The following is a 23,740-nucleotide window of genomic DNA, read 5'->3' on the forward strand; positions in this document are numbered from 1 at the left end:
AATTAAACTACTTAAAAAACTATTAAAAATAATTCTGAAAGTTACCAAATATAATCTAAGGAATATCTTGAACCTGAAGGACTATTTAGGATACGGGTGAATATTTTGATTGTTTTACTACGATGTTCTTGCTTCTTTTTGAACTTTTTTCTGTAACAGAAAAATTAAACAACACCAGAAAAATTTATTCGTACCTCATAACAATAGACTTAATAACTATAAACTATACAACAACGAATGATTCTTATTTCTATCTTTTACAAACAAACCAAAATAAAAACAACCATCAAGAAATAAATAATTTCAGAATAAAATAAATCAATACATAAAAAATCATCATATTATCGCAATCATAAAATGAAAATTATTATTTATATTATTAAGTAGAGTTAAGCAGCTCACTATTTTTACTATAAATCTACTTTTTACTGATTATATTTTTTTTATTTATCTATAACTAATATGCTTTTATTTACATTTATATTGATAGAAATGATAGAAATAATAAAACAAATATGAGTAAATGTGTGTATTATATAATTTATATGAAGAAAATGTCAACTTAAGTAAAATTATGTATACCGTATGATCGATTGAAAACGTCATCACTCATCACAGTAGTAAGTAAAAATATAAAATCTGTTTTTGTTCTGATTACAAAAAACAAATTTACACATTACATGAAATGACTAATTACAAATAAGTTTGTCGCTACTGTGGCTAACAAAAAGAAACTTGAAATAAAATGTCATTTCTATGCCTAAAGGTGCGTATTCATTATCAGCACGAACGAACGAACGAACGAACGTACGTTCGCTAGTGGTATGGACGGGGACCGTATGATAGAACCGCACGAGAAGACCGGAGGCATTTGTTGACGAACGCCTTTGATGTACCGACTCGAAACGGATGGTCGAGCGAACGAACGAACGAACGGCCGCATGCGTTCGGTCCCCGTCTAAATATACCGCACTTTCATTCGTTCGTTCGTTCGTTCGGATAATGAATACGCACCTTAATACGACATCGTTTTTGAGTCCATCATACCGTATACAGGTTGATAATTTGTTCATTACTCGCGGCAAGAGCTTTATGGTTGAAATATGGCAACCTCGGCCCGCTCGTCGATAGACGACGCGATGGGACGAGTCGGCAGAAAAATCAATAATGCATGCATTCTCAATAGGCAGTGTTGCCATTCTGTTCCCCTATAAGTAACTGTCGAGTTAACAACCTGTATATATGCATAGACTTCTGAAGTATGAAGTATGAGCTTAAGTTTAACCAGAGATTTTAGATTAAATAAAACCTATATAAAATCTTTAAGTAAAGCTTTTGTGATATTTACAATTTTTAACTTCTTTATTTGATCCCAATCTTTGAATTATGATTGTCAAAATTATTCATAAAAAGTTGTTTCTTATAAATATTATTGGATATAATCCCAGATCTTTATATTGTATATACTGTGATGATAGTAAAACATCTTAGGTCCTTATGATCGAAAAAAAAACGGCGTCAGAGTTGGTTTCGAAATGAAAATCGCTGCCATTTTATATGTATAATTATATCGATCGTTATTTCCAAGAGAACTTTACGCCGTTTTGTTTTTCGATTATACGATACTGTCGTGAAATCATCACACAGTGGTCGTTTGCTTGGTTCTTTTATTTTCTTATATTTATATATTCTTTTTTGTATTCTTATTTGACTTCAATTATTTTTATAAAGTTTATTTTATATTTATTTTAGTATATAGATATCTATGTAAGTCGATTGATTGCATTGTCTTCTATTTCAAATAGAAATTTATATCTAAATATATATCGAAAAAATCATTTTGAAAAAAACTTAATACCTTTAGAAAAAAAATGGTCGAAGTGTTTGACACCATAAAAATTCAGGTTTCGTTCGATATTTATCCAATTTTAAGCATAGAAAATGTCGTAAATGGCTCTTGGACAATGTTCGGCGATGAATGACTTGATTTTCTCCTTCCTGGACACGGGGGTGTACTTGATTAGAGGGAAGGTGCGGATTACTGCGTCATTGAGGGCTCTCAGTACTGGTGCTAGGTCAGCCTCCTGTAACATTTACATAAAGCCGATAATTAAATTGCTATGCTTAATAAACTATGGATGAATATGGTATATTTTGGATACTATTGTATTTACTGGTGGAAACAATTGTCAGAACTGCCATAAAATTTGAATTTGGTGGGAATGCTTTGGAATATCCACGCAACGCAGCTATTTTAATTTTATTTACGCCAAAGTAACCAAATCAGGCTTTTTAAACTGAATTTACCACGAACGTCAATAGGAAATTTATGGCTACGTGACAGACCTTCGAAAACTTCTCTCAAATTTTGTCCAAGAAACAAAAATAGGCAGTCAGTTGCCATAACATAAATCTTGTTGTAAAACTTCTAGCTAAAGCTGTCGAATCCTCGGGGGTTTGCCTCCTTTACCCCATTTTGAGAAACTCTTCTAGATAGTGTTACTTTACTTGGGGTTTTCCCATGTGTGGTATAAAATATTTAGGACGCTAATGATAATACTCAAAAAGTTTTATTGTTTATTGCTGACCCTTGAAATAATATATATTATAGGATAAATAATATATAAATAAAAATTATCTTCATCCTTCATCTTAATTAGTTCTAAAATTTTAGGGGAACTCTCTTTTAAACATTGTTATTTTTCTGTTTTTCTTTTTCTGTTCTGTTGATAAATAATTTTAATAAGTAGTGATAAAGACAATTTCCACTTTTTTCTCTCTGCAAAATGGCAAGAATAATGTTTCGTATATTGGAGACACCATCATCAATTTTCTTAACTTAAATTATATCACTATTCAATGCCAACTACAAAAAGATGTGATAAAAAATACGTCTACTGGATCCGTGTCTATGAAAGGAATTTCAAGAACGCAGACGAAATATTGGAGTATGATTACTTTACTACAAAACACATTCAAACAAACAGCAATATATTTTATAGATCGCTGCCTACATATATACACGCGACAGAGAGTCCACGTGGACCGCGAATATATATATAAACGGAATTTGGTTTAAGTATTTAATACTCATTTCCAACTACAGCCTATTGCTGCCTTCCCGTTACCCTACGCCACACATCTCGATTTAGAGCGTCATCAGCTTCTAGGTTACGAGCTTCCATTGCTTCCGTAACCGTTCCGTTCCAGGATTTTCTAGGTCTACCTCTCAGTTGCATGATTTTATTAATTTTTATTGTTTATTTTTCTTCTCGCGTCTCATTTACGTGGAAAAACTTTTGAAAAAAAAATAAAACTGATTTGGTATTTTTTGAAATTTTGTATAAGTCAGTAATGTTATTTAACCCTCAACTGGTGTGGTGGGGTCTAGCGGACCCCTAAGCACTATTTAAACCTCTGTAAAATGTCTACGTTATTTACCTTTTAGTTAGGGTACCAATATGAAACTGTTAAAGGCCCACTGGATTTTATCAAGTATTGTTCCTGCCAGCAGGGGGGCTAAAAGTTTCATTGGAGGTCTATGGTGGTACCACGCCAAGAATGTTTCATTATTAGGATGGTGCGTAGTCTAAAAAGTGTGCCTCTCACTTGGGCGCTAATTTTGAGGAGAAGCATTAATTGAGTGGTTTCATGAACTTCAGAAGAGTAACCATAACTCCGATTCTGAATCTTTTACTTATAGAAGAGAAAATTGAATAATCAATACCAGAAAAGAAAGAGATGTGGTATATATATGTCAACGGTGGCAACCTATATGTCAACGAAGAACTGACAAAAAAACAAAAATCTCATGAATCAAATGTGTACGATCCATGTGCAGCAAAATGCAGATCCTATATATTAGCATAAACTGTATACGAAAAAATTATGTACATTCAAGGTTTGCAGTTGTGTTGAAAATAATTTATGTTAATTACTTTAGCTTCACATTTCAGTTGTTTCGTACTTTAGTAATACGGTAAAATCATAAAATATATATGTTTTTAATTTCTATGGGTTTCCTAGCCAAGTTATATTTCTGTTGTCAAAAATTCTAAAAATGCGTTTTACTTTTCTTTATTTTTGTGTTCGTTCTTATTAAATTTGTGAAAATTAATGAAATTGTTTGTTCACAAGTTTGAATATATTGTAAAAAGTGTTAAAATAATCAAAGATTTTTATAAAATCTCTTCATCATGTATTTTAACTGAAAAAAAATTGGGGGTCCGTTTGTTTCCCCTTTACGGATGCCCCGTAGTTACAGATAGGATACCAAACCAAACCAAACCAGAATTTTTGAGATTATTGAAAAAAAGCATTCTTTGGAAAAATTAGAAATAACAGCATTTAGTGACCAGTTAGTTTATAACTGTGCTGAAACACACAAGTGGAACCAAGTTGATTGAAATCAGTTCATCCAAAGCAGGGATATCAACATTTGGGCATAGATAAAGGAAACAAGTTTAGATTGGAAAATGCCCATAAGAACAATATAAATACTATTTGGCGCTATTCTTACAACGGTCGCTCTCCAAAGGTTTTGGTAATTTCGGAGCGGTTCGGCTTTTTCCGGAATTACGTCGCCAAATATTATTTATTCAAATCTATTATTTTCTTATAATTTTTAAATAAAATACAGTGTGTTGCATATATAAGAAACTTTATTTTATATAAGGACATGTATGAAATACCTATAAAAACCGACGTTATGCCACGATCCACGATGGTTTTTCCAGTTCACAGTTCACACAGATTTTTAAGTTTTTTAACAATTATCACGGGTTTGAGTAAATAAAATTTAAATTAAACTCACAAGATAGCAATAATTACTTTGGAAATGGACGCTTTATACACTTTTCTGATATTTTTTTCAATGAGGGCAGTTTAAATTTTGAAAGATTTTATAATTTTTGAAGATTCTGACCAATAATTTTGACTTTTAACAAGAGAAAATTATTTCTGTTTACACCGCAAACAATTATAAGTTTTGGTGACAAATGAGAGCATTCCAATCTAAACTTTCTTTATCTATGCATTTGGGACTTTGTCTAAACTTTTCCTCCTTTTCCCACTATATTATTTGTGACCATAGGCCAATAGGAAACACCTCTTTAATATATTAGATTTTCTTATACCAATTTCCAAAATAGAAAAAACAGCCCAAATATAAGTTTGGTTATATTTTGACATAAAATACTCCTCTGTTCTCTATTATTGGACCACGCTGTACAACTACAAGGTTGCCGTTGTTTCTAAATTCATTTTTCACTATTAGGCACACCTCCACTAAATAAGAGGTTAAAGCCCGTTTGCTCTAATCCAAAGCCCATACAGAGAATAAAGTAAACCTTCGCCCTATAAAGATTAATTGACCTATTATTTTGACCTGATGGAGAATCTAAGGGAAAAGTTAAGGGAAACCTGATTCTTTTTTCTTTTCACACTTTCTTTTAGTCGTTAAAGCTTTTCCTAAGGTTATAAATTACGATAAGTAGGTATCTTGAAAATAACGATTCGATTTTTTGTAAAGGGATGAAGACATATTGAATAAAAGTTTCTTATAGTAGTTCTGAACCTGAATCGAAATTTACTTAATAAAAGAGTAAATTTTGACTTGAGACATTTCCTTTAATTTTAATATTCACAAAACATTAAACGAGAAATCCAAACCCCAAATCATAGACACAATGATAACAATACACAATATATCAAACTTACAATTCCATACATACGAGGCGTTTCGGAAAAAACAAGAAAATAATATAACATACGAACATCTTTCAAAACACAAAATACACTTAGATCCATTTTGTCACATACTAAACCAATGAATACAGAACAACAAACAAAAAGTGTAATATACCAAATACCCAGTGAATGCGATAAATTTTACATTGGTGAAACATCTAGACCCTTAAATGTTAGAATTAAAGAACATAAAGATTATTTAAGAAAGGGAGATTTTCACAAATCTAAGATTTGTCAACATTCATGGGACACAAGGCACAGAATAAATTTTAATAACGCCAAAATTATAATGAAAGAAGCGATAGCCTCTAAAAGAAAAATAAAAGAGGCTTTTTTAATTCAATCTAATAAAAATAAATGTATTGCTCATGCATCTGTAGATGTTAGTAATGTATGGCAATCGCTTCTTTGATTTTAAAGAACATAACATAAATAAGAAGATCTAAAAAATGTACTAGTTAAGCCTATATTTACTTAAGTATCTAAATATGTGGCCTGTTAATTTCTGGAAAGACATTTTTTAGATTTTGGTTTCACTTGCGAAAAGCCCAGCCTTTTCCAGAAATACATTTATTTATTCTATGCACTCATACGAACTTAAATGAAACCCATTTGCCATAAGGCATTATAACATTGTTTCATATAAAATAAAACTGAAAATAAGTATGATTTTGGGGAGCGATGTTAAGCTCAATATAATCCAGGCACTATTCTGTTTTAAGCCCATTTGGGTCAAGTATTTTAAAGAATTTCCATGGCTACGATGAAACTTACACACGTAATTTTTCGGATCTAGCCGACCAGACTAATTTTGACCCGAGGATATCGAATTTGCTATCAGAAAATTGTGGTATACGCGTGTATGTATACCATAATTGAGACGTATGCCACAAATACTACTACTGCACACACAAGGTGTCACAAATATGGTCACACATACACACACACACACACACACACACACACACACACTGTTTAATAAATTATTGAATACAAACAGACGGACAGTTAAATTTAGTCACAATTACACATGTTTTTTTAGAATTTCTGTTTTTCCGGTAATTTTTTATTCGACGCCAATATTTGACCTATTTACACATATATTTCTACGAAAAAATGCATGTTCATGCAATTTTCAGCAGCAGAAAAATATGGCTTAATGCGAAACTGCTTTTTTAAATCGGCATGAGCGTGTTTAATATAACGTAAAATGATATTTCAATTATTAATCAGCCTCGTTATGATGTAATGAACAGGCAAAATTCTAATTTTTCTTTCAATTTTAACTTTAATCGGGATGAACTTAATAATTTTCTACCTTGTTTCGAAACTGGCTGAGATATATAATTATCCTTGACCCATCTGGAAGCTTTAATATTTTATTAAACTTTATTTAAAATTTTCTAGGCCGGCACAAATTGTTTCCATTGGGGATGTACACTTCTAGAATAGAAATATCGATAGAAGAAATATCAGGACTTTTCCATTGTTTAAACGTTTGACGTTCTGTATTAAATTAAATGTTTTCGACATTATAATCAATCATGTTCACATAGTAAAAGATTGAACGACATCTATGAATTGTGATGTTCATGATACCAATAAATTTACGTATCGATATATCGCGTACAAAGAATTGCAATATCGATAATTTTTAAACATCGATATTTTGGACCTTTCTACTGCTCTCATTTTCTAAATTGCTGTCGTTGGAAATTGATAAACATCATTCGACATGAGACCAAAGTCTATACGTACATCCCAGTGGTTGAACGTCTAAAATTGTAGTATTGTGAGGCTACCATATAAAAATTTACATGTTGATATATCGGCAATATAAGTAATGAGAATATCGATATTTTTGGACAGCCCTATTTTTGTTTTTTTTTTGTACGTCCCAGTAGTTAAATGTCTGGAACTGTAGTGTTGTGAAGCTACCATATATTAAACTTTTTTTACATTAAATAAATAAAAAATATCAAAGTATTTTTTTTAAATAGAACACCCTGTATATCATTACATTTTTAGTTTCTACGATTAAAATAAAGATAAATTTGATTAAGGTTTATTACACTTAAACCTTACCGTTTTTGAAATATTTTCGATTTTGTGGAATTGACATCAAAATTTTAAGGCTTAATTTCTCGAAGGGTGTCAAAGTTTTTAATACTAAATATTTTCTGAAGTTTATTTATTGATCAGTTATTGTGTTGCAATAATAAAAATTATACTACCTCATAGAGAGTGTCTAAAATTTTATTTTAAATAATTACTAGCTTTAAACGGCAATAACTTGTTTAATTTAAATGGAGTGCCCTGTATATTTTATGAGAATCAGATGCACAATTTAATTGTCTATCAAATTGTATTACACCATTTTTTACCTATCTCTTCAAGTTTCCGTAGAAAATGCATTTTCTTGTAATTTAAAACTCATTTATCAATATACCCATGGAATACTGATATTTGAGATTATTTTTAAAGATGTACCAAATCTTTAAAGAGTACAGATACTAATATTGTCGATATAGTTTGTTTATTTCATTAAAAAATAACAAAAAACTGTTTAAATATTTGTTAAAGAGGACCAATTAATATGATTCCAGTATTCAAACTACATTACTTGACTGTTTGCGTTGATTAATAATAATTGCTCCAAATACTAAAAAACTGAATTTTGTGTGTGTATTGGACAGTGTGGTAAAAAGTAACACCTTAAAAATTATATTTCATTTTTTGACAAATGCTTTTTTATAACAACAGAGACATTCGTTTTCATAACTTTTATTATTATATTGATTTCTGATTCAAATCCACATTTATTTAGAATCATTTATTAACGAACATAATTAAGTATGTAATTAATTAGTATTTGGACGGAAATAATGCTGGTATATTTAATTAATGGCATACTCTTTTATAAAGATTTAAATAGTTTTCTTTTTGCATACAAATGGGCTAGTAATATTATCATTTTGCTAAAAACGATAATATTATTAGCCTGTACATTTTGTACGTTTGTTGCTTTAAAGACAATCTAAAATGTCAATATTCCATGGGTATATTGAAAAATGAGGTCTAAATTATAAGAAAATGCATTTTCTACGAAAACTTGATGGGATAGGTAAAAAGTGGTAAAATACAATTTGATAGACAATTAAATTGTGCATCTGATTCTCCTAAAATATACAGGGCGTTCCATTTAAAGTAAACAAGTTATTGCCGTTTAAAGCTAGAAATAATTTAAAATAAAATTTTAGACACTCTGTATGAGGTAGTATTATTTTTATTATTGCAACACAATAACTGATCAATAAATACAATTCAGTAAATATTTAGTATTAAAAACTTTGATACCCTTGGAGGAATGAAGCCTTAAAATTTTGACAGCAATTTCACAAAATTGAAAATATTTCAAAAATGGTAAGGTTTAAGTGCAATAAACCTTAATCAAATTTATCTTTATTTTAATCGTAGAAACTACAAATATAATAATATACAGGGTGTTCAATTTAAAAAAATACAACTTTGATATTTTTTATTTATTTGGGACATTCTGTATTTTGTAAAAATATTTTTAAATTGTAGCTCTAATAGTCCTTCAATGAACCCAAAACTTTGTAAAAAAATTTGTAAAAATCTAATCATTTAGTTACAATACTCCGTGTCGTATGTGGTGAACAACCCTGTAGATTCATCGCCAATAAAATTAATACCAATATCGATAATTTTGAAACATCGATGTTTTTAGACATCCCTACTCTCCTCATTTTCTAACTTGCTGTCTCTGGAAATTGATAAACATCATTCGGCATGGGACCAAAGTCTGCACTGTCCTAGTTTTGGATAAAGTAAAAATAGGTATTTGAATTGATATTTATGGTAGTTTGCTCGCCATTCGTGCCTAGAGTGATATATTAGGCAAGTGTATGAAAGTTACACATAAAACACATTTACCTAATGATCTATAACATAATAGCAGGCCTACATAAACCAATATCATTTATCACATTTTCAAAGAAAAAGTTGTAAGTCTTAGTTAAAATGACAAAAAAAGCAAAAACAATTAAAAAAGTGCAGAAAAATAGGAATAGTATTTTTAAGGGATCTTGAACTACTCAGATATAAAAGCAGGTATTATTTAGCGTTTAAATTATATCACAGGAAGGCAGCCGAAAATATTATTCAAGTGATACTAAGACATCCTGTTGATTTGGCAACAATGACAAGGAGACCTCACGGCCTAACAGTGGAATGCCTTTATGAAATTCCTCCATTGCTCTTGAATGTAAAATTGATGGAATTTGTGTTATCCTGGATTGTTAATTTAACTGAAATGTAATTAATTTTTGTTGAGAGCAAGTAAAATCCGAATGGTTAATATATACACATTTTCATAACAAATTAATAAAATATTAAAAAATTAACTACAGAGAAACATGCATACTATATATTGTAAGACATGTCTAATTTCATGGCAAGAAGTGATGTGCAAACGCCCGGTATATTGAAATTTGGGTAAGTACCCAAGGTCTTGCACCCGGTATATACACAGTGGGTAAATACAGTGAGTATATTGAATTTAGGTAAACATTTTATTGTTAATCTAAGGGTAAACATCCATTATATCCGGTACATACTTACTTTGTTAATTTAACAAAATCTTAACTACTTATAACAATTTACTCTAACAAATTTTAATTATTCTAACAAATTCAACATTAAAGAAAACAGAGAACCACCAGTTAGTCAAAGAATGCACAATAGCCAATAAATTATATTAATAAAAGGCTGTACTTAAACTGCCGTTAAACGGTAGCTTACTAAAATGCCGTTAATAGGTATGACGTCGTTGATGTGACGCACTTGACGGCTTTATGAAATATAGAAATTTTATAACGACTAACCAACGCTATCCACCCCACCAAATAACCAACGCAACTAACTTCGACACTGATAAAAAATATAAAAAACAAATATAAATTAGTAAAAATCAACCAACCCCACCAAATAACCAACTAACCAATGAATTAACACCCTCCAAATAACCACGCTAACCAACCCGCCAAATAACTAAATCAATCCAACTAAAAAGAGTGAAACCAATGCAATAAAAGGACGCTATAAGCAAAAAAAAAAAAAGCGATAGCCTCAGCCACTGACCCACAGGAGCTCTTGCAGAATGCTTAAGGCTAGGCATTACTTTCCGCCGACATGAACGACGTCACAATATCTATTAACGGCATTTTAGTAGGCTACCGTTTAACGGCTGTTTAAGTACATCGTTAATAAAAAGATAGCACAACGCCGCCGCCGATGGTACAATTTATGTGAATACCCTAATTTTATAAGGAGATTACCCGACCACAGCATAGTAAATACCCGGTATAATACCAGGAATACATCTACAATATTCCTCAAAGGGTTATATGTACCCATTAGGTTCTACCACTAATAGCAAGCCTAAATCAAAATTGAAATTACTTTTACAAAATAGATTAGAATGATGCTAAATTTAAATTAAATTACAAAAAATTATAAATAGAGAACCACTAAAAATGTTATTTGTCAATTATTGTTTTTGAGTAATATTATTTCCAGATGAGTCAACTCTATAGTGAGGACTGTTTGTTATTATAAACTGAAGTGAATTAATATTTGTCTTTGCTAATTAAAGCTTTAGCAAGACTATACGTCTGTTCCCCGAGGATGGTTATTAATTATAACATTTTGTTAATTATAACCCAAACAAATAATGAATTTCACTGGAAGTTTGAAGAAAAAGAAAGTTACATAAACGGATCTTGTTATACAGACTAAAGACTATATCATATGATATAGTCTGTCGAAATCTTCGAAGACTTCATAGATAAAAGACTTATACTATTAAATAGATAGGCAACTTATAATACATTTCAATTTTATTATACAAGGGCGCCTCTGGTAGATGGAGGAAGAAATACTATTGGAAGAGAGGGGTGCGGGGAAGGGGGGTTGTTTTAGTTAATTTAAAATAAATTTAGAGATACATGTAAGAACACTTTGTGTGCTTTTAATTAGGTCGATCATATTATAAACGATAAATCAACTGAATTAAAAGCATACAAAGTGTTCTTATATGTCGGATATTAATTAAAAAATATATTAAAAATACTAGAAATAGTATATATTAAGTTGTTACAGTTATAATTTAATCTTTGGCGGTTTTCAGCAAATAGCAGGCAGTTTTACATAATTTTCCTCCCTTTGAAGTGAATTGGAAACGGCTAGGTATATAATTTTGGTGTAGGCAAGATTCCCAGTTTGTTTCCGTTTGGGACCTGAAATAATAAAAACAAATTAAATCAGATGTAATCATCTGCTGATCATGCTAATATAAAACGCGCGTCCTTAATTCCTTACATGCACCGTAAAAAAAATTAAATAACTGCTCTGCAAGTAGCATTTATTAGCAGTACTAATTTAAAAAATCTATAACTGTAAGTAGATATGTTTAATTTACTTACCATTGTATCCTTCGGAAACCAGGTGTACAACAATTAAACTCCATGATAAAAAATAGTTAAAAGTTATTACAAAACACAAATTGTCCCACCATTTTTAAAAAACATTGTCTAAAACAGAATACTTGCAAAAAATCTAAAGGAATTTAATTTTACAATAATTCGACAAATCAAAACGAAATCAAACCGTAAAATCACAACAAAAGCGTCTCTGAGTGATAGTTAAAAATCAAATTTTATTATTGTCAGATATTGACATTTGCATTGTTAATATTGACAGTTTTAATATTTTGCGCCTCTGCATCTTGGAGGAAAAACTATTTTTAATGAACTGTCATTTCCATTTAAGTTTCCCAGCCATGGAAGACTTCTTTTTAATTTTCATTGATATGACAAATGGCAGATGACAGCCAACCCAATCCATCTTTTTCATTAAACAAAAGTGCTTTTAAAGTTAGCTATAGATCACTTTGTACAGTGCGAGTCTTAAATAACTGCAAATACTTTTTAATTATTTGACTTTTAATACTTCTAGGGGTAGTATATTTCGTCCCCAGAAAAACGATTATGATTTTTTTTTCGTGAAAAAAAAAATTGAAAATTTGAAATTTTTTTTGGGAATTTTTTTATTTTTTAGATAAAAAACATAATTTCTTGATAATATGGCAACATAGGTAGATCTTCCTGAATCGTTTTTCTTTAAAATCTCACTTGCTGGTTGATAATTCACTATTTTATCGTTAAAACATCGCGATTTATCTAAATGGCCTCTTAATGTCAGTTATTATTTACAAAAAAAACAAAACGCACATCTACCGGGTGCGTCTCAAAAGTGGCTCACCACTATGACTTTTTTATTTTTTCAGATAAAAAACGAGATTTGGTACTTTAGTATATGTCATAAATTAAGATTGATTGACGTATTCAATTGTTTATGGTCACTTCCTGTTGCACAGGAAATGACAAGTTTTGATTTTTAAATGGCACCCTCGGTTTTTGTTTTACTTTATTCGATAGAAAATGACATTAGAGAACAACGGCATACAGTCGAATCGGCCTACAAACACGTAAACGTTTACGTACACATGCGCATTTCTTATATTTTCTATTTTTTATACACGTAAAAGATTCTTTACGTCTACGTATACGTGCCAGGAGCGGCCGACTCGACCGTATGCCGTTGTTCTCTATTGTGAATAGAATGACATATCATATGTCAACTTGTGACATTCTCGCTTAATAAAAAATCGTATTTTAATATTCAATCTAGAGTGTTATGGCTCAAAAAAACTAATTCTTAATCAAGGAGCCTTGGAAAAATAGATTTGGTCGTATAATGTTTTTAGTGTCTTATCCTGGCCAGTTAGAAAAAGCTCTAATCGTATTTTTAATCATACCTCAATTTTTTCAAATAGAACGAGGGTGGCTCATTAGCATATTTGGAAAAAGCACTTTTTTACAAATAATTTGATACCACACACTTTTGATATTTCGAGTCACGAACCGCAAGTTATAATTTCAAATAAACCATATGCGAAAATGTCAAAAGTTGACATATGAAATGTCATTCTATTCAGAGTGTTATTTTCTATCGAATAAAGTAAAAAAATACCGACGGTGCCATTTAAAAATCAAAAGTTGTAGTCATTTCCGTTAAAACAGGAAGTGACTGAAAACAATTGAATACGTCAATCAATCCTCCCTCCTCCTAGGTATCGTCTCCGTTGAGGTTGGCGACCACTATGGCAAAATCTTCCCTATGTTGGGCTCGATGTACTAAAGTATTCCCGTTTGAAATATTTGTCCAATCTCGTATATTTCGAAGCCACGATTTCTTCTTCCTTCCTATGCCGCGCTTTTCCTCGATTTTACCTTGAAGTATTAGCTGAAGCTGTTCGTATTCTTCGTGTCTCATTATATGCCCGAGGTAAGCGGTTTTCCTTATTTTTGTTGCGTTTACTAAGTGAGTACGGGTGTTCATTCTGGTCAGTACTTCCACATTTGTTGTACTAGTGGTCCAGCTTATACGTAGCATTCGCCTATATATCCACATTTCGAATGCCTCCACCTTCCTGAGGTCCTCCTGTTTTAGGGTCCAAGTTTCGCACCCTTATAGCAACAAAGCCTATATATATATAGGCGTAGTACTTGAGTGTTCTCAACCTTACCCCTATGGACAAACGCGGGTTGCAGAGTACGCTTCGCATCTTAACGAATCCTGCACGAGCGATTCAATCCTAATCTATGTCAAATACTAACATACCGAATATCGTTTTTTTAACTGAAAAAATAAAAAAGTTATAGAGTTGAGCCTGAAGGCCTAAACGCACCCTGATAATTTATTAATTCGCAACAATGACAGTAGAACTGGTAGATCCTTTTAAATCAATTATTCTTTAGAGATTGGACATGAAACAGTTCTGCTGTTGGATAAAATTTTGTATGGCACTCGCGTGTTATAACATATAAATCACTTGAGAAAATTAACTAAAATTAAACATTTTCCAGCGTAAGATAACACACTAATACCATAAATAACTATAATCCTCTAGTGGAATAAAGTTTAAAACAAGCAATTTTTTTTATGAAGGATGCATTTTTCCCTAAATGTCAATAATAAAAAAGTTTTTCCTCTTGTAAAGACACTCCGGGGACATACTGTACCGGGTGTCTCACTAAGAATAGCTCTCGGCTGTATCTCGGAAAGTATTAGCCGTAGGGCTTACGGAAAAAAATATTTATAACTAAAGGGGCTATGAGAAATTGCTGGAAATTATTTTCAAGTTTGTAAAACGGCCGCTAGGTGGCTCAACTGCTATGGAAAATAAGAAAACAGATTTTTTACAAAATTTTGCCTAGATAATGGGTACTATAAATAATAGCTTCATAATCTTCAGTAAATTTTGGATTTTTTTTGTTAGAACCATTCTCCCATATCTGCTAAAATAAAGTGTTGGGGGAAGGTTAGATCTATCTTTATTTAAATGTTAATAACTCCGGACTAGATGAGCAGAATCCAACAAACGAGGGCTCGTTTAAAAGAGCGTTTCTTACTCTATATTATACCATAATAATAATACTAATAAGGTTTTGAACGTAGACGCTAGGGGGTGCTTTCTTACACTTTAACAAACATAACGCGTTTTTTCAAAAAAATTAAACACGATAGTATGTACTATTTTAGCTGGTAGTAAAGAGTAGTAAAAACTTAAAAAGTCAGCGAAAACCGCATTTTGATATCTTCTTTCGAACCGAAGATATTAGCAAAATTATAATAAATACCAAAAAATAAGCCCTTAATTACTTTATTTTTACAATACAGTATCAGTAGCCCTCTTGATTAGGCCCATTCTAACAAAAAAATAAGATAGAAACAGTTAGTTTATTTAAAATCGGCGAAATATCTTCTTCTTAAAGTGCCGTGCAGATTCCTGCATAGGCGTTCATCTTTCTCTTCCTCATCAGATGGTTCTATTAACTGTGACATGGAGTGCTTGGAAGTCCTGTATGCCTGTCCAATGACGAATATTTCTCAGCCAGGATAGCTTCCTTCGGCCTATTCCCCTTTTGCCCCCCTCTATTTTACCCTGGAGAATCAGACGCTGAAAGTGATAGCGTTTTCCACGTAGTATGTGTTCCAAATAGGCTATTTTCCTCTTCTTGATGATTTCGAAGAGTTCACGTTCTTCTAGACCAGCTCTTCTGAGAATGTCTTCATTCCTCACACGGTCGACCCAGGGCACTATTAGCATTCATCGTAGGGTCCACATTTGGAAGGCTTCAATTCGGTTTATTGTTGCTACCTTCAGTGTCCATGCTTCCACACCATATAACAAAACGGACCAGACATAGCACTACTTCTGTATCCAACTAGCCATTCTGTATCTAAGGCCGAAGTTCAAGTTCCTATCTGTGAGAAATCTTAGCAGTCTCAGAAAAGTAGATCTTGCTTGTTCGATCCTGCATTTGATCTCCTGATCTGGATCCCACGTTTCGTTAACCATGTATCCCAAATGTTTAAATTGTCTTGATGACCTCTCCATTTAAGTAAATTCTGGTGTTAGGAATATTGTTTCTGCTAACAGCCATAAATTTAGTTTTTGTAGTATTTATATTTAACCCAGTCTTTAGCTTTAATTGTTGACCTTAGAATACAAGAATACCATAGAATACCATATAAATACCAGAATACCATAATACCAGATGTATCAATATCTAATAATTAAGATATTAATAATAGTGAACAAGAAACGATGATTCACTGAAGTCATGGTAAGCTTTGGAAAAAAGTTGCTTTTCGAGTAATAGTATAAGCGTCAAATTGTTATTAGATCAACATTTTTATAGTCTTAGCAGCGTTTTCTTTTAAATGCTTTTTCAAAATGCCTTTATTATTTGAAGTAGTTGAAGTTGTTGGCATTTTGAAAAAGCAATCAAAAGATAAAAAAAAACGGTGCTAAGACTATCAAAATGTTGATCTAATAACAATTTGACGTTTATACTATTACATCAAAAGCAACTTTTTTCCAAAGCCTACCATGACTTCACTGAGTCATCGTTTCTTGTTCACTATTATTAATATCTTAATTATTAGATATTAATACATCTGATATTATGATATTCTGGTATATCGTCGATTTTAAAATAAACTAACTGTTTCTATCTTATTTTTAGGATAGAATGGGCATAATCAAGAGGGCTACTGATACCGTGTTGTAAAAGTAAGGTAATTAAGGGCTTATCTTTTGGTATTTATTATAATTTTGCTAATATCTTCGGTTTGAAAGAAGATATCAAGATGCCGTGTTCGCTGACTTTTTAAGATTTTACTACTCTTTACTATCAGCTAAAACTAACAGATCAAATGACTTACCTGTAGGAAATTTGATCCTAATTACACGATCAGTTTTGTCCGAAGTACTACATAAAAGGAATACAAATAGACTAAGTCTTGTCTTGCTGAAATCCGTGCGACATACAAAAATAAACGTGGCAACGCCGCTCCGCACCGTCCTCGCTGCGACTCGCCCCACCAATGTCATTATAAGTTTTGATAAGAGATCGGCTTGTGAGGGGTGGGAGTGACCAAGGCTCTAGGTATAGTTGTGATGTGGTTCATACATAATATTAATTATCACTGTTATTATTTTATAAGATGGCGTGGGTTATGTAGTACTTCGGACAAAACTGATCGTGTAATTAGGATCAAATTTCCTACAGGTAAGTCATTTGATCTGTTAATTACACTTCTCAGTTTTGTCCTCGTACTACATAAAAGGAATACAAATAGAGTAGCTGTTTAGAGAATGAAAAAGACGATCTCTAGAAAATAGCTTTATTCCCTATAAGCTTTGTATAATATATACTTAAGTAATTTGTATATATTTATAGGAAAGGCACCTTTTAAAGGTGTGTAACGCAATATAATAATATAACCATTAAACTGTATGTTTACATTGTAACAAACATATAGGTATATAACGTAATTACAAGGAACAGAACGCACTAAATCTTAAAGTAAGGAACTCTTATTTTAACAGGTAATACTGGATCCTTGGAGGACCCCTTTTGCAAAGAGATCCGCCGGTGTTGATATTGGTTTATTATAAAATTTATTAAAAACGTTTGATTTTTCAGTCCATCCTGCATATTTTCTTATTTCCTCAATGTTAACTCCGCCTCGGTATGCGGCCGAAGTTGAGGCATGCCGAGTGCTGTGGCCTGAAAATTTGCTTGTATCAACACCCGCGGATTTCAGAGTCGAGCGGATCCATCTACTTATCGTTTGGCTTGTGGCCGTATGATAAGGTTTCCTGTGTGTCAGTATTAAATAATCATTATTATCGGCGCGGAGGCTTTTAGTTGTGTTTAGATAAAATAAAACCGTAGATGCTAAACACAACCCTGGTTTGTCTCTAAAGAATGGTAACTTTAGCACAGGTTGAAATTTATTTTTCCCGCTAGTTTTGACGGTATCTGGGATCAGTATTTCGATCCTATCATCAAACTGATTTATATAACTTAATCTAATTTTTGAGAATGTTTGTACTCTATGCGCCGTAATAATTGCTAACAAAGTAACTAACTTATGTGATAACTTTTCTAAGGATAAAGTACTTAAAGGAAACATATTTTCTAACAGACTCAGTACTGGGTGAGGATCCCAGGTTGTATTGTATTTTGGCCTTGGTGGCCTTTGGTTATAAATACCTTTTAAGTATCTTTTAATTATTCCCTCATCTCGAGTGTCGATGGGGAGTACAAAGGATAATGCTGACTTGCACGCGTTAATGGACGAATAAGAGTTAGAGTTATCTACTTGTATACTTAGAAATTTAATAAAGGTAGTAAGGTCGTAGGACCATTTATCGTGATTTATGTTACAACAGAAACCCCACCATTTTTTAAACCAGGTGTCATATTGTTTTAGTGTACTGTCAGCTACTGATGCTACTATGGATGCAATGGCCTCTTCGGGAAACCCTTTCTTTAGAAAGGCTTCCCTGATAAATGGCCGGCAGCCAGGGTAATTGTCCGCCATAAGGGGTGAGGTTTCCTGAAAGGCGATAAAAGTAAGGTTTTACTTGGCTTAAAGAATAATATTTTCCCCACAACCAATCTCTTAAACAGGGGAACCAAGGTTGTGTGGGCCACCATGGTACTACGACTAGACCTTCTGCCTTGTCCATTATGATTTTATTAAGCATTTTTTAATATTAGGCTAAATGGGGGAAGGCATAAAAGAAATCCTGTGACCAACATGTGGTAAAACTATCAGTTCCCGATGCTCCCGGATCCGGTTTCCAAGAATTATACCTTGCGCATTTTGCGTTAATTCGACTGGCAAAAGGTCTATTTGCGAAGTTCCATGAATGCGGCATAAGCGTTTATAATGAATATTATTTAATTCGTATTCCGTATCAATATTTTTACAGCGAGACTCAGAATCTGCCTGTTTATTATTTTTAGAGCTAATGTATGTTGCAAAAATATATAAGCCTTTTGATTCGCAATATTGCCAGATATGTCTGGTAATAGTGTTAAGTTTTCTGTGTCTAACGCTACCCATTTTATTAATTAATGCTATGGCAGTGACGTTATCTATTTTCAATAGTATGTTCATATGTGTAAAAGACTTGTAAACGCTTTTAAACAATGAAAAGCTGCTGCCAATTCTAACCAGTTTATGTGATTTTTTGATTCTTCTTGTAGCCAAAAACCGTGAATGTTCTCGTTATTACAACTACCGCCCCAACCACTGTTTGAAGCGTCTGTGAAAATAGTGATGTCGTAGTTGCCTTGAAAAATTGGAACATATGAACATGCTAATGAATTCTGCCACCACTCAAGGTCTGATCTGACCCCTCGCGATAAGGATATATTATGATTGTATGATTTTCCGCTCTTTAGGGCTTTATACTTTTCCCCCTCGAGAGATTTTATATACAGTGGTCCGTACCTTACTGCTGGGCAGGCTGCTACTAAGTGACCAATTATTTTAGCGAAAAGCTTTATGGAACAGATACGTATTAACAACACGTCATTGATTAAAGATATGATTAGCTGGCTTTTTTCTGAGGGTAGCGAAAGACGCATGTTTTTCGAATCTATGAAAAAGCCCAAAAAACAACAAGTATTATTGGGATTTAACTGGCTTTTATCGTAGTTTACGTTAAAACCAAGATTTGTCAACACTTGTAGGGTTAAGGTGATGTCTTTTTTGCTTTTCTCCATAGTAGGGCTGATTAGGAAAAAATCATCTAAATAACAAACGCAGATTATGTCACGTGTTCTAAGGAAATGAAGTACGGGCTTCATTATCTTTGTAAAGATGAACGGGGCCGAACAGAGACCAAAAGGTAAGGAATTAAATTGAAATAGTTCGTTTTGAAAGCAAAACCGCAAAAATTTCCTATATTTTTCATTTATCTGTATTGAAAAATATGCATCCCTTAAGTCTACTAGGGTAAAAAAACAACCAGGGTATGTTAATTTAATGGCAGTGCGATAATCCTCAAGTTTAAAGTGGGGGGCTTCTAAGTGACAGTTTAAAGATTTTAAATTAAGTATGAAACGGTACTCACCGTTTGTTTTCTGTCTTAGAAAATATGAAGAAACATATTGTGTTTTTGAACTTGTACAACGGGAAATGGCGCCCATTTCCAACATGCTGTCAATTAATTTTTTACAATTTTCATGTTCTAACCGTGTTAACTTAGGTTCTTTAATGGAATGTCTTGTAGGGGGGGATGATATGAAGTTAAATTTAATTCCCCTTAACCAACTTAAAACTTGAGGGTTACTTGTCAGCATTTCCCAATAATGTAATCTAGATCTAGTCTTGCCGACACACATGTGCGGATCATTTTTTATGCTCACCATTAATATTGGGTCCTTTTCTTTTTCAGCCGGGCTTGGTTGTATGAGACCCCTTGGGTGTTCCGACCCTTCGCTTTGTAGTTCCATTGGTTCTTGTATTTGGACTTGTATTTGGGGCGCTGGTAGTTTTTTGAACTGGTGGAGGGGTTCTGTAATCTAAGATCTGAGGACGTCTTCTGTATTTCCTTGGATGACTTCAGTTTCTCCGCAAACTTGTCCCCAAATAAAAACTCGTCTATTGGGTAGTCTTCGATGATCTTCCTCACCGAGCTGTTCAGATGAGGTAGAATAACATGGCGCCTGTGTGTAGATATGCTATGATGGACATTAGTTAAGATTTTCGCCGCATCAATACTGGGTTTTAAGAATTCATTAGACTGTTCGCTTGGATTAGGGAAGCAATTGCCTAAAGGTTTCCCTAAAGCGGAGATGGCTACCCCAATTTCGTCTTGTATCCTACTAAGGTACATGTCTTGTCGGTTCAAGCTTTCGTTTAAACATGTTGCAATTTCCATGTTTAGTTTAGGTGCGAGTAATTCTTTACAGTTTCCTACGATAGGGTAACTGTCGATCAAAGCTTTTTTGTCATCTTTTTCAACCCCTTTTCTTAGAAATTCGCTCCAGCGCATTACAATATCTTCGTGAATGTTTTCTCCAAACTGTTGGGTAAGGTTTGGTTGTTTACCTATGATAATAAATAATTACATTTATTATTGTTTCCCAAACTGTTGGGTAACTTTTGTATATACCTAATAAGGTAATTATTGCGTCCGAGGTGTTTGGTTTGTTACTGCCTGCATTTATCGCCGGGCTATCGATGGGTTCAAGCGGGAGATTCACTGGGCTCCGCCTTCCCCTTTCGGAACCAGAGTGATTATCTTCACTGGAAGAATCATCACTGCCGGAGGATGATGCGTCATCGCCTGCAATGAAACGCATAATTATTAAGTTTGTTGACCACTGGGCCTTCAAACAAAATATTACTGTCAACCATACTTCGCAAGACCACTGGGTCAAGGAGTTAGGTTAGGTTAGATATTAAAATTCACACATAGTTGTGCAATTCTTTATTTAAAGTATGGTTAACCAGAGAGTATAGAGGCGATAATTTACTGAAAACACGCCTCCCCCCCGTTTCCATGTGCACTGTTTTACCTAGGTTATGAAAAAACTGATAATACTTACTTGATACATCCTCTAAACGCTCCCAAAGTTGGTTTAGGCGATTCTGCTTCCGTTTCAGCCTCTTTTTAATTTCATTTTTGGACCTGTTTCTACCCATTTCGCCGTAAACACGTAAAAAACACTTTACAAAACACTCGACGCACGAACCTCGTTGACGACAAAACTTATAATGACATTGGTGGGGCGAGTCGCAGCGAGGACGGTGCGGAGCGGCGTTGCCACGTTTATTTTTGTATGTCGCACGGATTTCAGCAAGACAAGACTTACTCTATTTGTATTCCTTTTATGTAGTACGAGGACAAAACTGAGAAGTGTAATTACATATACTATTGCATTTAATTTTTTTGAAAAAACGCGCAATGTTTGTTAAATTGTAAGACAACGCCCCCTAGCGTCTACGTTCCAAAGCTTATTATTATTGTTTATATGGTACAATATAGAGTAAGAAACGCTCTTTTAAATGAGCCCTCGCTTGTTGGATTCCGATCATCCAGTCCAGAGTTATTATTATTCAAATAAAAACAGATCTAACCTTCCGCCACCACTTTATTTTGGTAGATAGGGGAAAATGGCTCTAACAAAAAATATTCAAAATTTACTGAAGATTATGAAGCTGTTACTTATAGTACACCTTATCTAGGCAAAAAAACTAGGCTTGTGTAAAAACTCCATTTTATTATTATTTGTTGCAGTTGCGCCCCCTAGCGGTCGTTCTACAAACTTTAACTATATAATTTCTAGCAATTTCCCATAGCCTCTTTAGTTATAAATATTTTTATCCGCAGCCACTACGGCTAATACTTTCCGAGATACAGCCGAGAGCTATTCTTAGTGGGACACCCTGTACAATGATTGTGGATAGAATCAATTTTCTTATATTTAAAAATTAGGGATAGAGTATTTTGATTACGTTATATTTTCCCTATTTTGAATGAAAACAAAATTTACATCCAGCAGCGGAAGCCTAGATTCAATTATGAAATTATCGACCAGCGTCACATATGAATGACATAAACTGAAGCAACAATCATATTTTTGTGTTTTTGTTTCGTTTGCCCGAAGGTGGGATAGCCTGGCTTCATTCCAAATCGTTTTCGTTTAAATTTGAACGAAACATCGAATTCCAGCGCATAAAATTCCATATTTTTAGCAAATTTCGGTATATTTTTCTTTGAAAAATCCACTCATCCGCTAAATATAACATTTTCCACGGTTCATGATATCAAACTTTATCGAGATCGATAAATAAACTGATCACTGAATTTACTAAAATGTCTTGTATTCTGTATAATAATATCGTTTAATTGACATTTGTAGGAAAACCCTTTACAACCTCTGTCAATAACGCTGATACATCTTGCATTAATACGATACTAAAATATTTATAACTAGTTCTCCATTTTGAGTAGAGCAGCACAAAATAAATAATGTATTTTAGTTCTGAATCGTTTTTCAGAATTTATACCATATAAACAAACTCTGTTTTTCTTTTTAAATTGTATGTATTTTGGTAGAGAATAAAACAGTTGGTAAACACAACAAAGTATTTGACAGAATACCTATTTATTCAACAATATTTTTGGTAAAATTTTTAATACCAAAATAATTTCCATGTGTGTTCCATTTTTCAATCTTAATAATTGACTAAAACAATTAATATAATAAAATCAATAAAAGATGGCCTGCACGTCATCAAAATATTTGACTTTTGAGACGTGTCAAATAAAATTCGTAATTTTGTCACCAATTTTTCACTTCAATTTTAGTCTGAATACATACAGAGTATGTCTCCGGATTATCTTTACAAGAGGAAACACTGTTTTATTATGGACATTTTGACAAGGCTGCATGATTCATAAAAATGTTTGCTTGTTCTAAAATGGTTAATCCCATTTATACTTGTCCAAACTTCCATACTGTTTTAG

General features: G+C 32.8%; 2 protein-coding genes across 3 annotated transcripts in view; both read right to left on the reverse strand.

The window, feature by feature from the left end:
• Positions 1 to 903: 903 nt before the first annotated feature.
• LOC115883667 (D-beta-hydroxybutyrate dehydrogenase, mitochondrial) overlaps positions 904 to 23,740 on the reverse strand; it is a 77,441-nt gene continuing 54,604 nt past the window's right edge. Inside the window, exon 5 of the mRNA XM_030902052.1 lies at positions 904 to 2,084. Within this exon, the coding sequence (XP_030757912.1) occupies positions 1,929 to 2,084 (156 nt within the window). The 3' untranslated portion in view covers positions 904 to 1,928. The remainder of the gene's footprint in view (positions 2,085 to 23,740) is intronic.
• Positions 18,729 to 22,118, reverse strand: LOC115883668. Of its 2 annotated transcripts, XM_030902053.1 has the most exons (4): positions 21,816 to 21,975; positions 21,380 to 21,553; positions 20,631 to 21,315; positions 18,729 to 18,807 (listed from the first exon to the last, which is right to left on the reverse strand). In XM_030902053.1, exons 1-3 carry the CDS (start codon positions 21,910 to 21,912, stop codon positions 20,633 to 20,635), a joined length of 954 nt encoding a protein of 317 aa, XP_030757913.1. In that variant the 5' UTR covers positions 21,913 to 21,975; the 3' UTR covers positions 18,729 to 18,807; positions 20,631 to 20,632. The 2 variants fall into 2 exon arrangements, with proteins under 2 accessions (XP_030757913.1, XP_030757914.1); XM_030902054.1 differs by lacking the exon at positions 18,729 to 18,807 and having other exon boundaries at positions 20,236 to 21,315; positions 21,816 to 22,118.

The sequence above is a fragment of the Sitophilus oryzae genome, unplaced genomic scaffold (genome assembly GCF_002938485.1).
Source record: "Sitophilus oryzae breed Bouriz unplaced genomic scaffold, Soryzae_2.0 scaffold_1974_pilon_pilon, whole genome shotgun sequence".
Taxonomy (NCBI): Eukaryota; Metazoa; Arthropoda; class Insecta; order Coleoptera; family Curculionidae; genus Sitophilus; species Sitophilus oryzae.